At 43.4% G+C, this 22,006-nt stretch overlaps 1 protein-coding gene across 2 annotated transcripts in view; it reads left to right on the forward strand.

Moving 5' to 3' along the window:
- The first annotated feature begins 3,412 nt into the window (after nt 1–3,412).
- The window catches only part of LOC138958400 (cyclin-dependent kinase 14-like), a 143,362-nt gene continuing 124,768 nt past the window's right edge, over nt 3,413–22,006 (forward strand). The window contains exon 1 of one of the 2 annotated variants that reach the window (XM_070329538.1): nt 3,413–3,597. In XM_070329538.1, coding sequence (XP_070185639.1) covers nt 3,549–3,597 — 49 coding nt within the window. In that variant the 5' untranslated portion in view covers nt 3,413–3,548. Of the gene's footprint in view, nt 3,598–17,316 lie in introns of those variants that run through there. The other variant, XM_070329539.1, reaches the window with a different exon arrangement.

Below are 22,006 nucleotides of genomic sequence, written 5' to 3' on the forward strand. Positions count from 1 at the left end.
GTACTTTTTTTAACTGAGCCATGTATTGTATGATTCCACACTGTGTATTCACGAGTGCAACATGATCAGTTTCCGGCAAACAAAACTAGCTACAAAACGACACATTTAGTAACCCAGGCTGTGTTTGTGTACTGCATAACGTGTCCCTACAAGGTAGTTCCAACACATTGTCATTGGACGCCCAGGAGTGGATCAGTTTCAGTCCGTGAGTGTGTCGCCTACACGATGCCTCGACTGAACACGCGGCATTTTGGACCCGGTCAAATTAATCTAAAACACAACATTTAAAACAAAAACGGATATTGTCTGCATAAACATACATGTGCAACCCCTCTTTTCATCTGTACACTTTTTTTACACTCAAGTTACTCGTTGTTTACCGGAAATGAACGTGCGTTTTTCGTCAGAACTTACCACAAAATGGCTGATTTCGAGCCGCGGCAGCTGATTTTCTGCAAAATAAAATGGCAAACATATGGACAAGAAAAAAAAACTAGTCAAATATGATTTGGAAATACATAACTTTATTGTTTCCGGCACACAACAGATGCAACATATTCTTGATTTGATGGAAAATGATGGTTGTATTTCAGTTCTTGAAGAAAGTGCCCCTCCCTCCCCCCCCCCTCCCCACCTCTTCCTCTGGGGCAGTATTCCGAGAAGGACCCTAAGATGACCTGTGTAAATCTTAAAATTTGAAAAAAGGTCGCGCAAGTCGGTGTCGATATAAAAGAATAAAACCGTGAACACACTGGATTTTTTCAACTACGATAGTAAATTCTGGGTTGGCCAAAACCCTTCGACCAAGATAGCACGATCTGGTTTTGGTAAATGAAACCAACAGTAAATTTAATGTGCAAAAATCTGATTTTCTGTACTTTTTAATCACATTTTCAGAAGAAACATAACAAACATACCTATATATGTTTTTTTCAGGAAATTATATAACAAACAAACAAACAATAAAATCACAACTGTGACTGTTATTACGATTTTAATTTGAAATCCCATAATCCGGACAGAGTCAAGAAATGTTTGACCCGGCAAAAATAATATCAAAAAATGTCATTAAAGGCACAGCAAACCTCCCGTAAACCATCACAGAGCTCCCCGAGCGTCTACATACCGTGAGTACAAGCATACTTCCATTTGAACGCTCACCGAACGGGAACATTCTGGCTGCTTTCTGTCGAGCGTGAGAAATTTTCAAAGAATTTATTTTCGTGGACTTGGTCCTCTACAACAATGGCGCCTCGTTTTGGTGCTGGACGGCTGTTATGAATGTTCCGAATACCGGAAATCACGCCCGGACAGTAAGCCTCCCGTAAACCATCACAGATACTCAGGCTTTTACACACAGTACAAACACCCCTCCATTTGAACGCTCACCAAACGGGAACATCCTAGGTGCCCTACGTAAAGAGCGAGCAATTTTTTTAAGAATTAATTTTGCAGATTGTCTCTAACACTTTTTGGACCCATCCTGAACTCAGGTAAAAAATGAGTTACTTCCCTTCGGGTCTCATTCTATCAATGTAAACTGGCGATAGCCGTGGATCGATGATTATCAGAATGTTTTTGGACCGTGGTGCGTTTTTGCGCTAAACCTAACTTTTGGGCTGGGTGGCCGAGTGGTAACGCACTTACGCTCGGAAGCGAGAGGTTGCGAGTTCGACCCTGGGTCATGAGGGCGTTAGCAATTTTCTCCCCCCTTTCCTAACCTAGGTGGTGGGTTCAAGTGCTAGTCTTTCGGATGAGACGATAAACCGAGGTCCCTTCGTGTACACTACATTGGGGTGTGCACATTAAAGATCCCACGATTGACAAAAGGGTCTTTCCTGGCAAAATTGTATAGGCATAGATAAAAATGTCCACCAAAATACCCGTGTGACTTGGAATAAATAGGCCGTGAAAAGTAGGATATGCGCCGAAATGGCTGCGATCTGCTGGCCGATGTGAATGCGTGATGTTTTGTGTAAAAAAATTCCATCTCACACGGCATCAATAAATCCCTGCGCCTTGAATTTGTGCACGATATAAATTGCATAAAATTTTTTTTATATATAAAAATCCCTGCGCTTAGAACAGTTACGGTACCCACGGAATACGCGCGATATAAGCCTCATATTGATTGATTGATTGAAATCGAAATAATAAATTGACAGCTTGTTACACAAACATTCTTTAATCATCAAGACAAGATCAGTACATATAGGTCCCTGATCAGTACAATTCGAAGTTGTGAAAGTTTGAAAAAAGAAAAGCCCGGAAGCAGGGTCACGCAAGGGTCGTAGCAGACGACGGTTTATGCATATCGCCGTTCCTCTCAACAGTCAAAAGCCATCGCTAGAGTTCTTGTGAACCACAGCCGTTTGTTTCGTGCATACAAACGTGCTATTGTAGATAAGCTCACATCGAGTCGCATTCAAATGACAAACTGACGACTACATTGTGAAAAAGGGAAACTGGATCACACGGGTTCACGATGGCTCAGCGGTAAGATATACCACGCAAAAATAAATTCTTTGAAAATTGTTCGCTCTTTACGGAGGGCACCTAGGATGTTCTCAATCGGTGAGTGTTTAAATGAAAGGGTGTTTGTACTGTGCGTAAAAGCCTGACCGTATCTGTGATGGTTTACGGGAGGCTTACCGCTGTGCCTTTAACAAAAAAAAAGCGTTTGCCGCACAGAGCGGCCGTTACTGACTAGACTTTTGACAAAAGTCAGAGTATGAGGTCATCAAACTTTTTTATTCACAACTATTTTCATAAATATAAGGTCTTGTGATATTAATATTATATGGAAGAATTTAAATGTTTAAGTTTTAGAAACGTTTGTGTGTGTGTGTGTGTGTGTGTGTGAATCGTTCAGCTTTCTCTGGATTCCTGGTCTGCCGGAATTCGGTCACATCTTGACTAAATGTGTATATAAATATAATGTAATTGGGAGAAAGAACAATGCAAACCAGAGAACTACTTTAATTCTCTTCTTGAATGTTCAAGAGGTTTAGGCGGCCATCTGCCATTCTGATAATCCTCGCTCCACGGCTATCGCCAGTTGAGCGAACTCATTTTGACCTGAGGTCAGGATGGCCATCTGCATGATCTGGTTTAGACATTGGTTTTTCTGTCCCCAGACTAGTGTCTATTTGGGACATGACGTGGTTATATGCAAGGGAGACTGTATATTACACAGAGATTGTGTACTCTGCGGTCTCTTATCTTTAGCGGATTATGACTGTATTCATAATTCAGTTATTATGTCTCTGGCTCGATCACACTCACAGACTGGTCCAAACCTATGCGAGTACTGGCTAAAGGGGCCGCTACTACACGTTTTCACCATACGACAGGTGCAGGCATGTTAAACAGCGTTACGTCCCTTCATACAACCAGAATCTGATCAAAAATGGCGACTGCTGCGGCTTTTGTGAGGCTTTGAGTGGATCACAAAGCGTTTAGTCTGTGATAATGGAGTCGGTGGTAACTGACACTTGTGTTGTTTAGAGAACTATTTCCAGGGATTTATTCTTGGTGCTGATTTGAGCATGGCTATGGAAACACACTTCTCTGACACCCATGTAAATCTCCGGGAAGGTAAGATTTTGTTATTCTCATTCTATCGTTCGTTTTCAGTATTGCACTAGCCTATAGGTCAAACTGCAGTGTTAGCCGACTGTGCGGCTGTCGAGTCCGTGTCAAGAAGAAGTGAGCTTGCTTGCTATGGCTTTCTTGTATGTAAAATTGCATCATCGACGAAGAGGTCTTTTTAATTTTATACAGTTGGGCACCATAAATACTTTGGTTGGCTAGATAAATTTTATATTAAGTTGGGAATATCTGTGCTGGTAAAGTTCTATATTTAACTCAGTAAGTTTCACAGAAATATTGATTTTGGAGAAAGGCTGGAGTTGATACAAGGAAATAGAAAGAGTATAGCAGGTCTTCTGCTAGGGAAGGATTTATTGGCTGGATTTATATGATGCTGAATTTAAGTTTTAATTTAACACACACACACACACAGACACACACAATGGCACACACACACACACATGCACACACATACGTTAATTTCACATTGTGTAATATGACATTTTAGGTCTGCAGTTGTATGCATGCAGTTAAGATGCATGCATACTGCATGCAGTATGCATGCAGTATGCATGCATTGCATGCCCTTTTCCTGCAAGATTAGTATTATCTTTCTTTTCTTTCTTTCTTTCTTCTTTCTTTTTTAATTTTTTTTAATCTTTTCCTCGCAACCCTCCAAAGCGCCATTACTAGTCAGAACGTTGACCCTGGGCGTCTAATGGAAAAAGAAGAAGAAGAAGGAGATTGTATAGACTTGTGTGAATACGAAAAACCTTTCCACGTTTTCCTCTCTAGTTTTTATTGATAGAAAGTATTAAAATGCGGGCACTGCCCTGATGACTAATCCAGAAATAGCAAAGCTGATTGAGCGTTATGTGCTGAGCTTTTAAGGAAATTCATCCAACCACAAACTTACAGCTAGGCCACACAATCGCGGTCATGCAAGCATCATTACATTAGGCCTACTATTTCAGTGTTCCAAATGGTAACAAATAAAGGCGTTCTACCTGTGCTGTGTGCATGAAAGGTTCTATAGTCTACTGGGTAGTAGTACTACTAGTACATGTACTGATGTAGTATAAATTTGATAGCACTGTTTAAACAAAGAAACTTACTGCGGACTTCATCAGGTCATGGCAGCCACTGACCACAGGATTATATATATATACGACTAGTGTCTGTCTGTCTGTCTGTCTGTCTGTTCGCGATGCACGGCCAAAGTTCTCGGTGGATCTTTTTCAAATTTGGACACCGTATTCAGCTACACCCTGGACACAACCTCATCGATGAGATATTTCTACACGTGCTCCCAGCGCACAGCGCTGTGCGCGCTGAACCGATTTTTTGTTGTTGTTGTCGGGATCCACTACCAGTAACTCTTCCTTATCTTCTCCAGTGTTTTCAGCCGCGATTATCTCCCTTCCTCCGTGTGGTGTCAATCCATATTCCCGTTACTACGTTACTATTTTTAGAAGGTCACTGCACGTTACTATTTTTAGAAGGTCTCCAATGTTTTGCGCGTTTATCTCCTTTCCTTCGTGCGCCGGCAAAGCCGGCATTTGCCGGCTCCCAGGCACAGCCTGGTATTCGGCTCTACTTCTTCCCGGCGAAGCGGGTAATCATCTAGTATATATATAATAACAGCCATGAACACTGAACAGAGAAGAAGAAGAAAATGGCAAATGATGAAGCAACAGACTATGGAGACTCTATACATACATGTACAGTGACCAGTCTGTTATCTTAACCAACATTTACTTCTCAATCTGAGGACAGGACGTTTGGCTGGTCCCAAGGGTGTTTTTCCACTGCACTTTGCAGATACCATTGTATGTGCTTGAGAGTTTGTACACTTGTTGACAATAGCTGAATGAGTCACACGACACAGGTTCTTCTTCAGATCTTTTCCTCTGTCACCTATACTAGCTGTGTTGGCCTAGGTTTTGTAACAAAGGAAAGTTGCCAATACCCATCTGAGCTATGGATGTGAAGGTTAACTTAAAACTAGAAACTTGAAACTCACAGACATGTTTGAACACAGGGAATTATTTTTGTTACATGTGTATGCTCTTGGTGTGTTAAAGCCACATAGTATTTAAAGAAGTAAGTAAAATCCTGCAGTTTCCTGGTGAAAACGGATATATATATATAGTGCCACTGCCGCAATGTCTGTATCAATGGTAATTTGTATTGATGATGGGCTGCATGAGCTCCTGTAAAGATGCCTATGAAGAGTTTTCTCTGTTAAAAATGGCATTTCTGAGTATATTGACCAGCATGACAATGGTTCCTCTAAAGCTGGACTTAAGTCTTTAATGTCATTCCAGATAAGTTTTTTTTTATTCACTGTGGAGGAAATCGTGGACTGTAATAGCTTAGCAGTTAGTTTCTTGTTTTCTGATTGTTGCAACACTTTTTTTTTAATGGAATTTCCACATCATTTTTGGGCCATTACTGATTACTGAAGTGTGCAATTACATGTATGTAATCGAACTTTAGCAGTGTACAGTGTAAATGTTGCAGCTTAAAAATTCATAGCAACAGACAAAAACAAAGCTTGTTGTTAGTGTTACTTTGGAAAATTCGTTCCAGCCTTTTTGCCAGCAATGCGGACATCATAATCACAGCTATTTCGCCGTTGCCGGTGAGTGATATGACTCTTATGAGACTGGCTTTGCAGACTGTCATCATTGCAAGGAAGTAATTAGATGATCAATACTTCTCATGCTTCCTGTGGCGTTGCCAGCTTGCTTTCTCTCACTGAGTCACTCTCTCTCGCTCACACAGACACGCACACACACACACACACGCACATACACATACACACACACAACACACACAGACACACACACACACACAGAGCTGTGCTATCTAGTTTGCTCTCTCTCTCTCTCTCTTTCTCTCTCTCTCTCTCTCTCTCTCTCTCTCTCTCTTGCCCGGCTACAGATCCTTTACAAGTTGCTATTTTGCTCTGTCTGTCTGTCTTGTCTCTCCCAATCCTCTTCTAGGTTCTGGTTTACCGTATCTCTCTTGGGGATGTGGAGGAAGATCCCAGAATCAGTCCGTCAGTCCTTACCGGAGTTTTTCCGTTTGCGGTTTGGTGAAATGGTTTTGTCGACCCGTTGCTGTCTCTCCATATGGCCGTTTGTCCCCTTTCTGTCCCTCTTTCGCTCACACACACACACACACATACACACACACACACACACACACATATCTCCTTTATCTCTCTCTCTCTCCCTCTCTCTCTCTCTCTCTCTCTCTCTCTCCTCTCTCCTCTCTTTTTTTTTTCTCTCTCTCTCTGGTCTGGATCTGGATAACCCGCCTGGGTTGGTGGTTGGCGGGTGCGCCACAGAAGCCGACGACGACTATCAACTATCTCCTCTCTCTCTCTCTCTCTCTCTCTCTCTCTCTCTCTCTCTCTCTCTCTCTCTCTCTCTCCTATGCTCTCGCTCTCTCTCTCTCGCTCTCTCTCTCCTATGCTCTCTCTCTCCTATGCTCTCTCTCTCTCTCCTATGCTCTCTCTCTCTCTCTCTCCTATGCTCTCTCTCTCTCTCCTATGCTCTCTCTCTCTCTCCTATGCTCTCTACCAGCATATTTCAACCCTCCGCAGGTAGTGACGTCCTACCGGCCCGATTCATGATGAAAATACGACAGGCGAGTAACGATTAATGCTAGCCTGTTGCTAGGTAACACTTGTGTTTGAAAGCTGAACTCTCATTTAGATCCTCGCAAGGGCATCGTGGTTGGAGCTCAGCTCGCTGCACGAATGTGACATGGACAACGATTCTTGAAGCGGAAAAAAGGAGAGAGAGAGAGAGAAGAAAAGAAAGATTGTGGAGAGACTGAACAGTACATGGCTGATCGATGGCAACAACAAGAAGAACGCGATGTACTGGTGTTGTACGGGTGGGGATTGGATTGGAAGCGAATGTAGATGATATTGAAAACAAAATTGCCCTTTAAGCCTATCCTAATCGATCAGAACAACTAAAGGAACGAAACGAAACTCGTATTTTCTGATATAATATATATTGCAACACACAAACAATTGTTTCTAGCGTACATGGTTTTGTTGTATCTGTTGAGACAGACAGACACTAGTCGTATATATACAAAAACGTTCTTCTATGGCGCTATTCACCACCAAACGGCAGCTGTCATGTTGTTTGTCTGATACTGCAAGGTGAGTACAATATATTTTTCCCGTTGAATTCTATGACCCAAGAAACTTACTAGTTTTCTACTACTACAAAAACGTCCTTCTATAGCGCTATTTACCACCAAACAGCTGTTTCATGTTTTACAAAGGGTTGATACGCAGGGAAGGAGGCAGTAGCACTGAGTAGTCCTCGATCCACAACCCCCACCTCCAACGCTTACCCCCCCCCTCCCCCCACAACCCGACCCAGCCGCACACCACCACAAACAGAAAACAAAACTACTCAACAGATACAACAAAAGCATGTACGCTAGAAACAATTGTTTGTGTGTTGCGATAAGAAAGGAGATGAAAATTGACTGTGACTTAGTTTACGATTGAAGAGCATGCCCCTCCGGCTCGTGGTTAAATTGGCGAATCGTTAGAAATGCTGGTTATTTTGAGGAGAGATTGGATTGGATTGATGATTTAATTTGTATTAATCATTGGATTGGATTGATGATTTATTGTATTAATCATTGGATTTATTACACCCCCGGTATAGGGGTGTGTATAGGTTTCGCTCGATGTGTTTGTTTGTTTGTTTGTTTGTTTGTTTGTTTGTTTGTGTTCGCATATAGATCTCAAGAATGAACGGACCGATCGTCACCAAACTTTGTGAACAGGTTCTATACATTCCTGAGACGGTCAGGACTTACAAAAATTGGGACCAGTCAAACACACGGTTAGGGAGTTATTGGTGGATTAAGATTATACAAGGACTTATAGAGGGACATCTTCATGGTCAAAGGGAAATAACCATTCTCACTCAGTCACTGCCACCAACTGAGAAGGTTATTTCCCTTTGACGGGGGTGTTTTTCCTACCTCGTAGGAATTTCTTGTTTTGACAATTTCCAGACACAATCGAAACATAAAGCCCGTCCTTAATTGAGGCCGAAGTCGACTTCGCGAAGTCTTTTTACCGAAAACTCAGTGCTAAAGCTTCGTACGGACAGCTTCGCGAAGTCTTTTTACCGAAAACTCAGTGCCAAAGCTTCGTACGGGCAGCTTCGCGAAGCATACTTCGCGTAGTCGACTTCGCTCAGTTAAGGACAGGCTTTAAGGAGAGTAGCAAATAGTGCATGAAACATATTGAGAGAGAGAGAGAGGGGAGAGAGAGGGAGAGTGGAGAGAGAGGGAGAGTGGAGAGAGAGAGAGAGAGAGAGAGAGAGAGAGAGAGAGAGAGAGAGAGAGGTGGAGAGAGAGTGAGGGAGAGAGGGAGAGTGGAGAGAGAGAGAGAGAGAGAGTAAGAGAGAGAGAGAGAGGGAGAGTGGAGAAAGGGAGAGAGAGAGGGAGAGTGGAGAGAGAGAGAGAGAGAGAGAGAGAGAGAGAGAGAGAGAGAAAGAGTAGTTCAGAGAGAGAGAGAGAGAGAGAGAGAGAGAGAGAGAGAGAGAGAGAGAGAGAGAGAGAGAGAGAGAGAGGTGGAGAGAGAGTGAGGGAGAGAGGGAGAGTGGAGAGAGAGAGAGAGAGAGGGAGAGTGGAGAAAGGGAGAGGGAGAGAGAGAGAGAAAGAGTAAGAGAGAGAGAGAGAGAGAGAGAGAGAGAGGTGGAGAGGAAGAGGAAGGGTGGAGAGAGAGAGAGACAGAGAGCGAGAGAGAGGGAGAGAGAGAGAAAGAGAAAGAGTAAGAGAGAGAGAGAGAGAGGAAGAGGAAGGGTGGAGAGAGAGAGACAGAGAGCGAGAGAGAGGGAGAGAGAGAGAGAGAGAGAGAGAGAGAGAAAGAGAAAGAGTAAGAGAGAGAGAGAGAGGTGGAGAGGAAGAGGAAGGGTGGAGAGAGAGAGAGACAGAGAGCGAGAGAGAGTGAGAGAAAGAGGAGAGAGAGACAGAGAACACGTTTACCTCACTCCACCTCCACCCTCAGCCGTCCCCACCGTTCAAATTACGAGTTCAATTTTTTTCACAACATTTTTGTTTGAACTGAAGGGGACGGGGGAGGGTTCAGAGTGTGTGTGTGTGTGTGTGTGTGCATTTGGTGGTAAAGATTATTTGAAGGAAAAAACACCCAGTGCTTCCCTACATTCTTCGCCTCTGCCGCGCTATAGTAATGACACTTGAGGCATGGAAAGCTGCCATACGCCGCACAGCTTTGTGTCACCCTTTTCTGCACACTGCGTGTTTCTGCATTCTCGTGTTTATTTGTGTGTGTGTGTGTGTGTTTCTTTTTCTTCACACTGATTAAAGCAGATAAAGGGTATTTGAAACACGCACTCGGGCTCTAGCGAAACAGAAAACTAGAAACATGATCTTGGTGTTTTCAGCGTGTCTGGAGCACTGGGAGACGTCATTTTTCTTCCAGTGCCAGAAACAAAAGCGACACGTGTAAAGCGGCACTGTACGCACTGTACATTTTAACAGCAAATACTGAAATAAAAGATATCATACGCATTTTCAAATACTTGGAATTTGAAGTTGTTTGTGAGTTTCGGAAGCGTATATATTTTGAAACTAGTGAAAATAAACGGGTATGTGGAAGTCAACTTTTGTTCGGTACAGAACTCTTTAAATTTGGAATATCTGTTTTGCCCCTATTACGAAAAAAAACCCATTTGCATCATATGCTTCCAACGTATCAAAATTAAAACGAATCGCAAATTACAGGACGATCAATTGGCTTATTCCACACGAGTAGTATTTTGAGGAAAAGTAGCATAAATATTTACGAATGTACTAGTATCTTGACCAAAAGAAGCATTCTGCAAATGGCCAGTGTCCCTTTAAACAAGAAATTCCTCCGAGGTAGGAAAATCACCCCCGTCCTTACCATTCTCACTGCCACCAACTGAGAAGGTTATTTCCCTTTGACCATTAATATGTCCCTCTATAAGTCCTTGTAGAATCTTAATCCACCAATAACTCCCTAACCGTGTGTTTGACTGGTCCCAATTTTTGACTCACATGCGAAGCAAAAGTGAGTCTATGTACTCACCCGAGTCGTCCGTCCGTCCGTCCGTCCGGAAAACTTTAACGTTGGATATTTCTTGGACACTATTCAGTCTATCAGTACCAAATTTGGCAAGATGGTGTATGATGACAAGGCCCCCCAAAAAATACATAGCATCTTGACCTTGCTTCAAGGTCAAGGTCGCAGGGGCCATAAATGTTGCCTAAAAAACAGCTATTTTTCACATTTTTCCCATTTTCTCTGAAGTTTTTGAGATTGAATACCTCACCTATATATGATATATAGGGCAAAGTAAGCCCCATCTTTTGATACCAGTTTGGTTTACCTTGCTTCAAGGTCAAGGTCACAGGAGCTCTTCAAAGTTGGATTGTATACATATTTTGAAGTGACCTTGACCCTGAACTATGGAAGATAACTGTTTCAAACTTAAAAATTATGTGGGGCACATGTTATGCTTTCACCATGAGAGACATTTGGTCACATATGATCAAGGTCAAGGTCACTTTGACCCTTATGAAATGTGACCAAAATAAGGTAGTGAACCACTAAAAGTGACCATATCTCATGGTAGAAAGAGCCAATAAGCACCATTGTACTTCCTATGTCTTGAATTAACAGCTTTGTGTTGCATGACCTTGACCTTGGGTCAAGGTCACATGTATTTTGGTAGGAAAAATGTGTAAAGCATGTGAGTCGTATGGGCTTTGCCCTTCTTGTTGTAAGGACCGTCTCAGGAATGTATAGAACCTGTTCACCAAGTTTGGTGACGATCGGTCCGTTCATTCTTGAGATCTATATGCGAACACAAACACACAAACAAACAAACACATCGACCGAATCCTATACACACCCCTATACCGGGGGTGTAACAAGAAAGACAAACGATCAGATGAAGAAGAAGAAGAAGCTGGTAAGGTCATAACTCAGACCGGGTACCAAGTATTTTCCCCTCCCCATGATTCTTGCCAAACACCAGCTGGGCTGCATTTTGACTGTCTCTCGTGCAGGGAAAATACAAAACACCTTTGGCAAAACTCGCGGCCTCGGCACCCAACACTACACACACATCGAAAAATGTATTTGTACACTTGCTGGTTGCACGGGTTTGTGAACTGAATGGGTTTGTCGTTTTGGTAACTCAATGCTTCCAGAGAATTGAACTGAATAGGTTTGTCGTTTTTGGTAACGCAATGCTTCGAGATGTTTGAATTGTATACATAAATGTATGTGATTGTCGTTTTGGTAACACTATGCTTCCAGAGGGTTTGGACCGCCCTGATATGGCCTTTCGTGGTCGGCTGGGTGTTAAGCAAACAAACAAACAAACAAACAAACAGAGGGTTTGCACTAAATATGGTTATTCGTTTTTGGTAACGCAATGCTTCCATAGATTTGAACTAAATGGGTTTGTAGTTTTGGGAACACAGTGCATCCAGTTCCAGAGATTTGAACTGAATGGGTTTGTAGTTTTGGGAACACAGTGCATCCAGTTCCAGAGATTTGAACTGAATGGGTTTGTAGTTTTGGGAACACAGTGCATCCAGTTCCAGAGATTTGAACTGAATAGGTTTGACGTTTTGGGGAACACATTCAATGCATCCAGTTCCAGAGTTTTGAACTGAATAGGTTTGACGTTTTGGGGAACACAATGCATCCAGTTCCAGAGATTTGAACTAAATGGGTTTGTAGTTTTGGGAACACAGTGCATCCAGTTCCAGAGTTTTGAACTGAATAGGTTTGACGTTTTGGGGAACACAATGCATCCAGTTCCAGAGATTTGAACTGAATAGGTTTGACGTTTTGGGGAACACAATGCATCCAGTTCCAGAGATTTGAACTGAATGGGTTTGTAGTTTTGGGAACACAGTGCATCCAGTTCCAGAGATTTGAACTAAATGGGTTTTGTAGTTTTGGGAACACAGTGCATCCAGCCCGGTTCCAGAGATTTGAACTGAATGGGTTTGACGTTTTGGGGAACACAATGCATCCAGTTCCAGAGATTTGAACTGAATGGGTTTGACGTTTTGGGGAACACAATGCATCCAGTTCCAGAGATTTGAACTGAATGGGTTTGACGTTTTGGGGAACACAATGCATCCAGTTCCAGAGATTTGAACTGAATGGGTTTGACGTTTTGGGGAACACAATGCATCCAGTTCCAGAGTTTTGAACTGAATAGGTTTGACGTTTTGGGGAACACATTCAATGCATCCAGTTCCAGAGTTTTGAACTGAATGGGTTTGTCGTTTTTGGGAACACAATGCTCCCAGAGGATTTGAACTGAATAGGTGTGTCGTTTTGGTAACCCAATGCTCATGATGCTTCCAGAGGTTTGTTGCTTCATACGTGATTGATGCGAATGGAAGATATTAATTCGTAGTGAATAGAATCTGTTTTGTTTGGGCGATTGAATTTGCCTGCCAGCGCTCCGGGACTGAAACAGACTGTAGAATAGACAGTTTTGACTGAAAGCAAGAACTGTTGCCTTGTTGGATTTAGCTACTTTGTTTGTGTTTGCATGGGGTGAGCCAGTTCATTTGTAAAAATAAAATAAAACAAGTTTACCAGCAGCTGTTATCCTGACCTTGTGGTTTAAAAGTGTGTGTGTATAGGAGTAGGGGTGGTTTTGTGAGCAGTGTTTGTGGGTGCATGTGTGTGTGTGTGCGTGTTCGCGTGTGCGGAGTGGTGATGGCTAAGAGTCTGTAAGTATATTTGTCAGCTCTAGTTGAAACGGTGTATTTCCTGGTATACATTGTGGTGCTTTCTTTGTTAAAAGTTGACGTGTGTGTTAAGTGATTCAGTCTTTAATCTGTCAACATTAATTGAAACAGTATCTGACCAAGCCCACATTTCCTTATACAACAACAACGGATACTTCTATCTATTAAAAGTACTTGAAACAGTATTTGATAAAGCGAACGTTTCCTGATATAACGGATAAAAGCGTTTCCTTATCAATTTGCCAACAAGTTTGCTCTAAACGTATCACCCCTTAAAGGCACAGTTCTTCCGTGTAAACGATTGTAATCCATGTCTGAGACTTGACGAGACTTTTTTTTTAATGGAATAAGGCAATCCCTCCCCTTTGACACATACCAAAAATCAACAATGAGATTTTTTTAATGAGTTAATTTCTTACAAAAACCACTTGTGTCCATCACCAAAAGTTAATTTACACACACACACACACACACACACACACACACACACACACACACACACACACACACACACATACACACACACACACACACACACACACACACACACACACACACACACACACACACGCGCGCGCACGCACAGGAGTGTGCCTTTAACCTCATCCTTTCGCCCACGAATACACCTCCACCCTCATCCCCGAAAAAGAAGACAAAATACCCCTGGTGAGAGAGTGAGGGAGAGGGAGGGATGGAGAGAGAGACAGAGCGAGGGAAGGAAGGAGGGAGGACGGGAGGGAGACAGAGAGAGGGATGTTTACTAAGGCGGCTGTGACGGGAGACACGAGAGTTGAAAGCCCGAGCTGTCCAGAGTTTTTGAACTGTCAACATGTCTCCTCAGTGCACATAGTTGCCACAGTTCGCCGTGCTCTCGGTCTCATCATTTTGTTCCAAGCCCAATTAGCTCTTGTAATTGACCCCGCTGAGAGTCACTTGCTATTTCATCTTTTAAGTCCAATTTGAAAACTCACTTGTTCCAACAACACTACGGATAGTTCCTTAGTATAGAGTCTGGGGATGTGAGATGTGCATGATGTGTTGTTTGAATCTGACAGTGATTGTATGATTTTTGTATACATGTATTGTTGTCCCGCGCTTTGAACTTTTGATAAGGCGCTTTATAAATGCCCGTTATTATTATTATTATTATTATATATATATATATATATATATATTCGCTGCCAATTGGCGGTGGCCCAAGTCAGTATGAATGTCTCTTTGTCTATGTGTGTGTGTGTGTGTGTGTGTGTGTGTGTGTGTGTGTGTGTGTGTGTGTGTGTGTATCTATCTCTCTCTCTCTACTTTTTACTATGTCTTTCTCGGACTTTCTGTCTGTCTGTCCGTAGGTCTGTCAGTCCCAGACCTCTCTGCCTTTCTTTCCGTCTCCCCCTGTCTTTTTTCTTTGTCTCTAATGTAAAAAAAAGAGATGTCGTCATTGTCTGTCTGTCTATCTGTCTGTCTATCTGTCTGTCTGTCACAGTCACACACAGACACACACACAGGCACTGACACACACACATACACACACGCACACACACACACACACACACACACACACTCACACTCACCCTCACAGTTTTAGACGACAAACAACTTGAGAGCTGTTTGGAGTGTGTTTTAGAAGGGAGAGATGTTATAACGTATGATTCACTCAGCTGCTCACGTATCTCGCAGAATCTGTTTTCTCTTATTGATCGGTTTAGGCCGAGTGATGCTGGCTGGTACAGACGAGAGAAAAATGCCCATAAAAAACAAGGTCAGTTGGTTTGATAACAAGAAGGAGGACCAAGACCAACAGGCTATCCTCGGCGACGATTGACATCAATTTGAAGTTCTTGAGCCTTGATAAACGCCTGACGTTTTGCTTTTGACGGAAGTCGCGACTTGTTTTTAACTCGGCGATAACCAGACGAGTGGAGCTCAGCCTCTGCCGCCGAGTTTTAGAGGGTAGAAATCTGCACGCTGCCGAAAGGGGGGGGGGGGGGGGGGGGGGGACTTTTATCGGCTATTTCCGCGGATGATGCGCTCGATTATCTGTTTGTGTTGAAAGGGGAACCATTGATGTAATCGTGCTGCTGTGGGTAAACTCAGGTCGAGTTTGCGCGGGGGTTCTTCTTCTTCTTCTTCTGCGTTCGTGGGCTGAAACTCCCACGTACACTCGTGTTTTTTGCACGAGTGGAATTTTACGTGTATGACCGTTTTTTACCCCGCCATTTAGGCAGCCATACTCCGTTTTCGGAGGAAGCATGCTGGGTATTTTCGTGTTTCTACAACCCACCGAACTCTGACATGGATTACATGATCTTTTTCGTGCGCACTTGGTCTTGTGCTTGCGTGTACACACGGGGGTGTTCGGACACCGAGGAGAGTCTGCACAGCGCTGGGGTTGAGAATCGAGTCGGGCTCTGGCGCTTTCTGTTGGATTCAGCTTGTGTGGATCCCGTACAGTTCAGTTTGGGCAATATGCTTTTTTTTATTTTATATTCTTGTATTATTATTTTTGGCAATACTGTACGAATTTCTGTAAATGTCAAACTCCCCCCCCCCCCCCCCCCCCCCCCCCCCCCCCCCCCCCCCCCCCCCCCCCCCCCCCCCCCCCCCCCCCCCCCCCCCCCCCCCCCCCCTACGCTCACCCCCTGACGTTTTTTGTGTGTTTTTAGTAGACAAATGTATCCCTAAAAAGTAGCTTTTAACAACGGCTTATCTCTGTTGGTAATTTCAGTAAAAATACGATCCCATGTCGGGTTTCTGCATCCTTGGATTACCAAGAAGATGTTGCATGCTGTATCCTTCGTTTACAGCCCCTATCAACCTTTCTTTTTGCCGCGGTGTGTTGCGAGTCAATTAAGAGATAGACTGGTGTATCTAATGTCGAAGAAAACCCTCTGAAATTCAGCATATGGCTTTGGAATTAGCAGTGTGCATGAGTAGTACTACGCAAAAGGAAAACGTGGAAAGGATAGTTTGCAGTGCTAGTAAGATAGTAAAGAGATGTTAAATTACTGCATAAGGCCTGTGCACTAACTGGCAGAGGTGAGGAAAAGTCTAAAAACTGAATAGACTGTTAATCAACCTTTATAGTGACGTGAACCATATCAAGTGTGCCTTCATGTCAGCACTGTGAATGCTACTTACTCCTTTTTGACAGGAAAAATGTTGTCGGAGTCGGGAGTTTCCGTAGACTTATTTGTATAACCAAGTAGCTTTCCTTACTGCGAAGTTCCCGCAAGGAGCAATCTCTCATGCAACCAGAAAGCAACAAAGATTCTCTAATTACCCCAGCCTGAAGTGACTGACCGAAAACAGAACTGGCGAGTTACGCATTTGAAACATACCGCTGCCACACTTCATTAGACACGGGTGTAGTGCTGACGAAAAACAGCAGCAACTAAGCCAGTGTATAATGTGTGTTAACCAAGAGTTTCGATAAGTAAAGGATATTATAAGAAAAGTCCTGAAAGACAGAACCACCTCGTACCTCGTAAACATGGAGTGGAAGCAACAGAGGAAAACATTTGATTTTGGTCTCTCACTTCTTAATTCTTTGTTTGTTGGCCGCAACTCCCCCGGACACTCGTTTATGTTGTTGTTGGTGTGTGTGTGTGTGTGTGTGTGTGTGTGTGTGTGTGTGTGTGTGTGTGTGTGTGTGTGTGTGTGTGTGTGTGTGTTTGTGTGTGTGTGTGTGTTTGTTGTTTTGTGTGTGTATGTATGTATGTATGTATGTATGTATGTATGTGTGTGTGTGTGTGTGTGTGTGTGTGTGTGTGTGTGTGTGTGTGTGTGTGTGTGTGGGGAGGGAGGGAGGGAGGGAGGGAGGGGGGGAGGAGAGAGAGAGAGAGAGAGAGAGAGAGAGAGTGAGTGAGTGGGGGTGGGGGGAGACACTAATACGTAATTATACTAGTGTGTTAATGTACTATAAGCGCGAGACAAAGTACATTAGCAGGGTGAGGGATTAAACGTGGCGGTGACGTGAATTTCTCGACTGATCGGCGGACGGTGACTAATGTCAAGCAGGCTGGTAGTTGGAACCAGCCCAGTAGTGCCAGAGAGTAAAATACAAACTGAACCAGGAAAATAAAAACAAGGAGCTGTAGAAAGTCGATGACGGAAGAGCTGCAGTGTTGTGTTCGGCTCGTGTGGCGTGCGGTATAATCCCCATGTGTGTGTCTGAGTGTGAATGTGATTGAATGCTGTTGACTGTTACAGTCGCGCCAGCTCCGAGCCCTTTGCTCTCAGTACTCAGACATATATATATATATATATGCTCAGACCCGCCGGAGACCGTCCGAGATACAGCGTAAATAGATATATTATAGAGTGAAGACCGACAGACAGACAAACATAGAGTTGATAGCGTTTATAGACTGCCAGCCAGTCACACTCAGAGAAAGTGTAGACAGTCGAGTACAGACCGTCAGCCAGATAGACACATAGTTTATACAATGTAGTGCAGTCAGCCAGACAGACACAGAGTTTATAGTCAGTATAGACTGCCAGCCAGTCGGACATTGTGACAGAGAGTCAGTGTAGATAGTCGAGTACAGCCAAGTCAGCCAGGCAGACAGAGAGTCAGTGTAGACAGTCGAGTACAGCCAAGTCAGCCAGGCAGACACAGAGAGCGTGGAGAAGAGACAGTCAGCCAGCCAGACACACTTGATCTGCTCCTAGTCTAGGGGGTCCTTAACGTCCTCACAGGAAATGTTCCTTTTAGGGACATGAGTTGATGATACGCTAAAAGCTCGATCTGCTCTGTAGAACTTCAGTCTTTGACAGTGAGAGAAACATTGAAACATTGAACATTGAACTTTATTACAGGAAAGATAGCATTAGGTCCGTAGGACCTTTTTTACAGCTAGTCCTGATCTAAGCAAAATGGTTATAATCGAAATGGGAATACATAGGAACAAACTTTTTATGATGAAACGCAGACACACGCAATAATAGTAATATAAGAATAAGATCATTTTTGACTCACATGCGAAGCAAAAGTGAGTCTATGTACTCACCCGAGTCGTCCGTCCGTCCGTCCGTCCGTCCGGACGTCCGTCCGGACGTCCGTCCGTCCGGAAAACTTTAACGTTGGATATTTCTTGGACACTATTCAGTCTATCAGTACCAAATTTGGCAAGATGGTGTATGATGACAAGGCCCCAAAAAACATACATAGCATCTTGACTTTGCTTCAAGGTCAAGGTCACAGGGGCCATAAATGTTGCCTAAAAAACAGCTATTTTTCATATTTTTCCTATTTTCTCTGAAGTTTTTGAGATTCAATACCTCACCTATATATGATATATAGGGCAAAGTAAGCCCCATCTTTTGATACCAGTTTGGTTTACCTTGCTTCAAGGTCAAGGTCACAGGAGCTCTTCAAAGTTGGATTGTATACATATTTTGAAGTGACCTTGACCCTGAACTATGGAAGATAACTGTTTCAAACTTAAAAATTATGTGGGGCACATGTTATGCTTTCATCATGAGACACATTTGGTCACATATGATCAAGGTCAAGGTCACTTTGACCCTTATGAAATGTGACCAAAATAAGGTAGTGAACCACTAAAAGTGACCATATCTCATGGTAGAAAGAGCCAATAAGCACCATTGTACTTCCTATGTCTTGAATTAACAGCTTTGTGTTGCATGACCTTGGATGACCTTGACCTTGGGTCAAGGTCACATGTATTTTGGTAGGAAAAATGTGTAAAGCATGTGAGTGGTATGGGCTTTGCCCTTCTTGTTTATCGACATGTGATATGCAGATATACAACCATACATTATCAGAACACACACACACACATATATATACACGCACACGCACACGCACACACACACAGAAGATCAACTAACTTATAAGGCAAGCCAACATAACACAACACACTAACCAAATAAAGGATCAGGTAGCAAAGTTAAAAAAAAAACAATAAATAAAAAAAATAAAAAAATAAAAACCCGTTCATGACCTAATATATACCATCTTAGATTATGAAGGAATCACCATGCCAATATAAAATGCAGTAATACTATCTTAAATACTAGAAGGAGTAATACACGAGAATGTATTCTTATCACACCAAGTTGACGCAAGACACATACATGCACATTTTCAGAAGGATAAAAGGCACACATACGTTTGAGCAACCAGGCACATTACATTAAAGTGATGTTTGAATGTATTTTTGCAGATGTGTTTTGAATGTTTTAAGGTTACTGGTCGATTTTAAGCATGTAGGTAGGGAGTTCCAGACATAAGCTCCCGAGTATGAAAGACTAGTTTTAAATATGTCAATGCGTGGCTTCGGGCAGGCCAGATTATGCTTGAAAGTGGAATACCGAGAAGGAGTTGATTGAAACAAGTGAGTTAGATATTCGGGTGCTTGGTCATGTAGGATCTTGTGCATGAAAACTGATTTATTAAATAAAAGCTGTTGTTTAAGTTGAGGTATATTGAGGGCTGTCAGTTTTGCGTCAGTAGTTAGTGATGGGTCAGGCAGAATGAGTTTAGCTGACCTACGATGACGAGAATTTATAGTTTTGAATAATGCATCACTACAGCCATCCCAGATGACAGAGGCATAATCAATGTGAGGTTTGATGTGGGCGTTGTAGAACATTTTTCGGGCGTCTAAAGTTATGACTGACTGAAGTTTTGAAAGTAGGAATAAATTTCTTGAAACGCGTTTACACAGATGTTCAATGTGGGAATGCCACCTAAGCTTATCATCGATAATCACGCCTAGCAGTTTGTGTTCGCTAACCTTTTCTATTGAGTTTCCGTTGATGGTGAGATCTAGTGAGAGGGGGGACAACTGATGCTTCTGGCGCGTTGTGAGAGAGTGTGTGTGGCAGTGGCAGCGAATGACAAAGAGTCCCTATGATGCATACTGCACTGTGTGCAGCTGCAGTCTTGGGACTAGAATGATCATTATTGTGGCGGTAGTGTCGCGCGACAAGGATGCTCACAAGTCCAGCGACTGAATTGCTGAACCTGGACCTGTGGGGCGGCTGTACCGATCATGCAGGCTGATACAACAAAGTCTGTATAATATAGCTGGTAGTATAATTATATCTGCAGACTTTGGACACAGCCTACGTACGTCGCTTCGGATCAACGGCTGTCCAAAGCCTCTTTGATACAGGTCAGTGATGGATTTCGACCTCTGAGTTCCTTGTTTGAGTGGGGCACTAGTCGAACTCGTGCGCAATGATGCAGATGAGGACAGTGCATACACGAGAATCTTGATGACAATTTATGATAAGGTTATTGTAACGGTCGCATTGTCATGATACTGAGAAACGCCAAATTCATGTATAACAAGTATCTCTTGATATGTGCTTGTGCATTTTATCGATTGGGAGTACGACTCATGGGTGTTGAAACCGCATACGTGTGGCCGCAGGGTCAGGTCATCAGGAGCTGCCTCGCCACTGGACGCAGCTGCGGGCGTGTGACAGTGCCGTGATAGAGCAGAGTATTCTGCAAGATTGCTAGGACTTTATGCTTCGAGTCCTGTTAGTCCGAGTGTCAGAAACAATTTACCGCGCAGCCAGTGTCATTCGCGTGACAGTGCCGTGATAGAGCGGAGTGTCCAAAAGTCGCACATTTCTAAAGCTGCACTATTTAGGATTGCTAGAACTTTACGCTCCGAGTCCTGTAAGTCAAGATCGAGTGTCAGAAACAAATTGCCGTGCAGCCAGTGTCGCTGCACACGGCTGCACAGTAACAAAGTCATTCCGCGTCTACAGTACAGTCAGTCGCGGTGCCAGGGCTAGTGGAGGATTCCCCAAACACAGGTGTCTCAGTGTGGTTTTATAGACACTGAGTGGCAAAGAGTTTGCTCATAACGCCGGGGAAAGCTCTGCTCAGAGCGCCAGACAAAAAAAAAGAAGGAAAAAAAAGGACCTCAGTCGTTCGCTGCGTCTAGTTCGAATACATACTGAAGGGTTGGACAAAGATGTAGCAGTGATTCTTTAAGTTTCAAGTCTTCCTGTCAGCCCAGACGAGTGCCACAAGTCCTGAAAACAGCGCACGTTGAGAGCGTTGTCACCACTTTACGCCGCGTTGCACGTACGGCCGTAGTTTGGGACTGATGCCATTTATCAGCGCAACACTCTTCATGTAGTTGTTCTATAGGGCCACCGACGCTATTGCAGTCTCGATCCTCCCACAGTGCTAGAAAAAGCTGAACACTGCAAGTACGTGGACATCAGTCCTGACAGTTAGGATTTCCAGGCGTGCAGCAGCTTCGGACCAAGTGAGAATGAAGGCAGCTGCATCGGCCTGTGTGACAGTGGTTGTGCAGTGTCAGTGTCGCGACTGAGCCAATCCCACAGAGAGAGGATTTGACGAGGTTTCGGGTTTTCCATTACCTCATCTCTCAGTTTACTACACTTAGTGGTTTTGCTGGCTGTTCGCGCGTGTCAGCAGCTGTACAAGCGAGACGATTGCATTGAACTTTGTTTACATACACAACGGTATTACTACGGTTTCAGCGTGTGCGAGTATATTAGTGTTGCTGTTGATTGTTGTTAGCTTGTTTGGTGAGCCCCACGGAAGGAAATTTCTGCGTGTGAATTCGCCACCTAGTATATT

This window comes from Littorina saxatilis, linkage group LG2, assembly GCF_037325665.1.
Source record: "Littorina saxatilis isolate snail1 linkage group LG2, US_GU_Lsax_2.0, whole genome shotgun sequence".
Classification (NCBI taxonomy): domain Eukaryota; kingdom Metazoa; phylum Mollusca; class Gastropoda; order Littorinimorpha; family Littorinidae; genus Littorina; species Littorina saxatilis.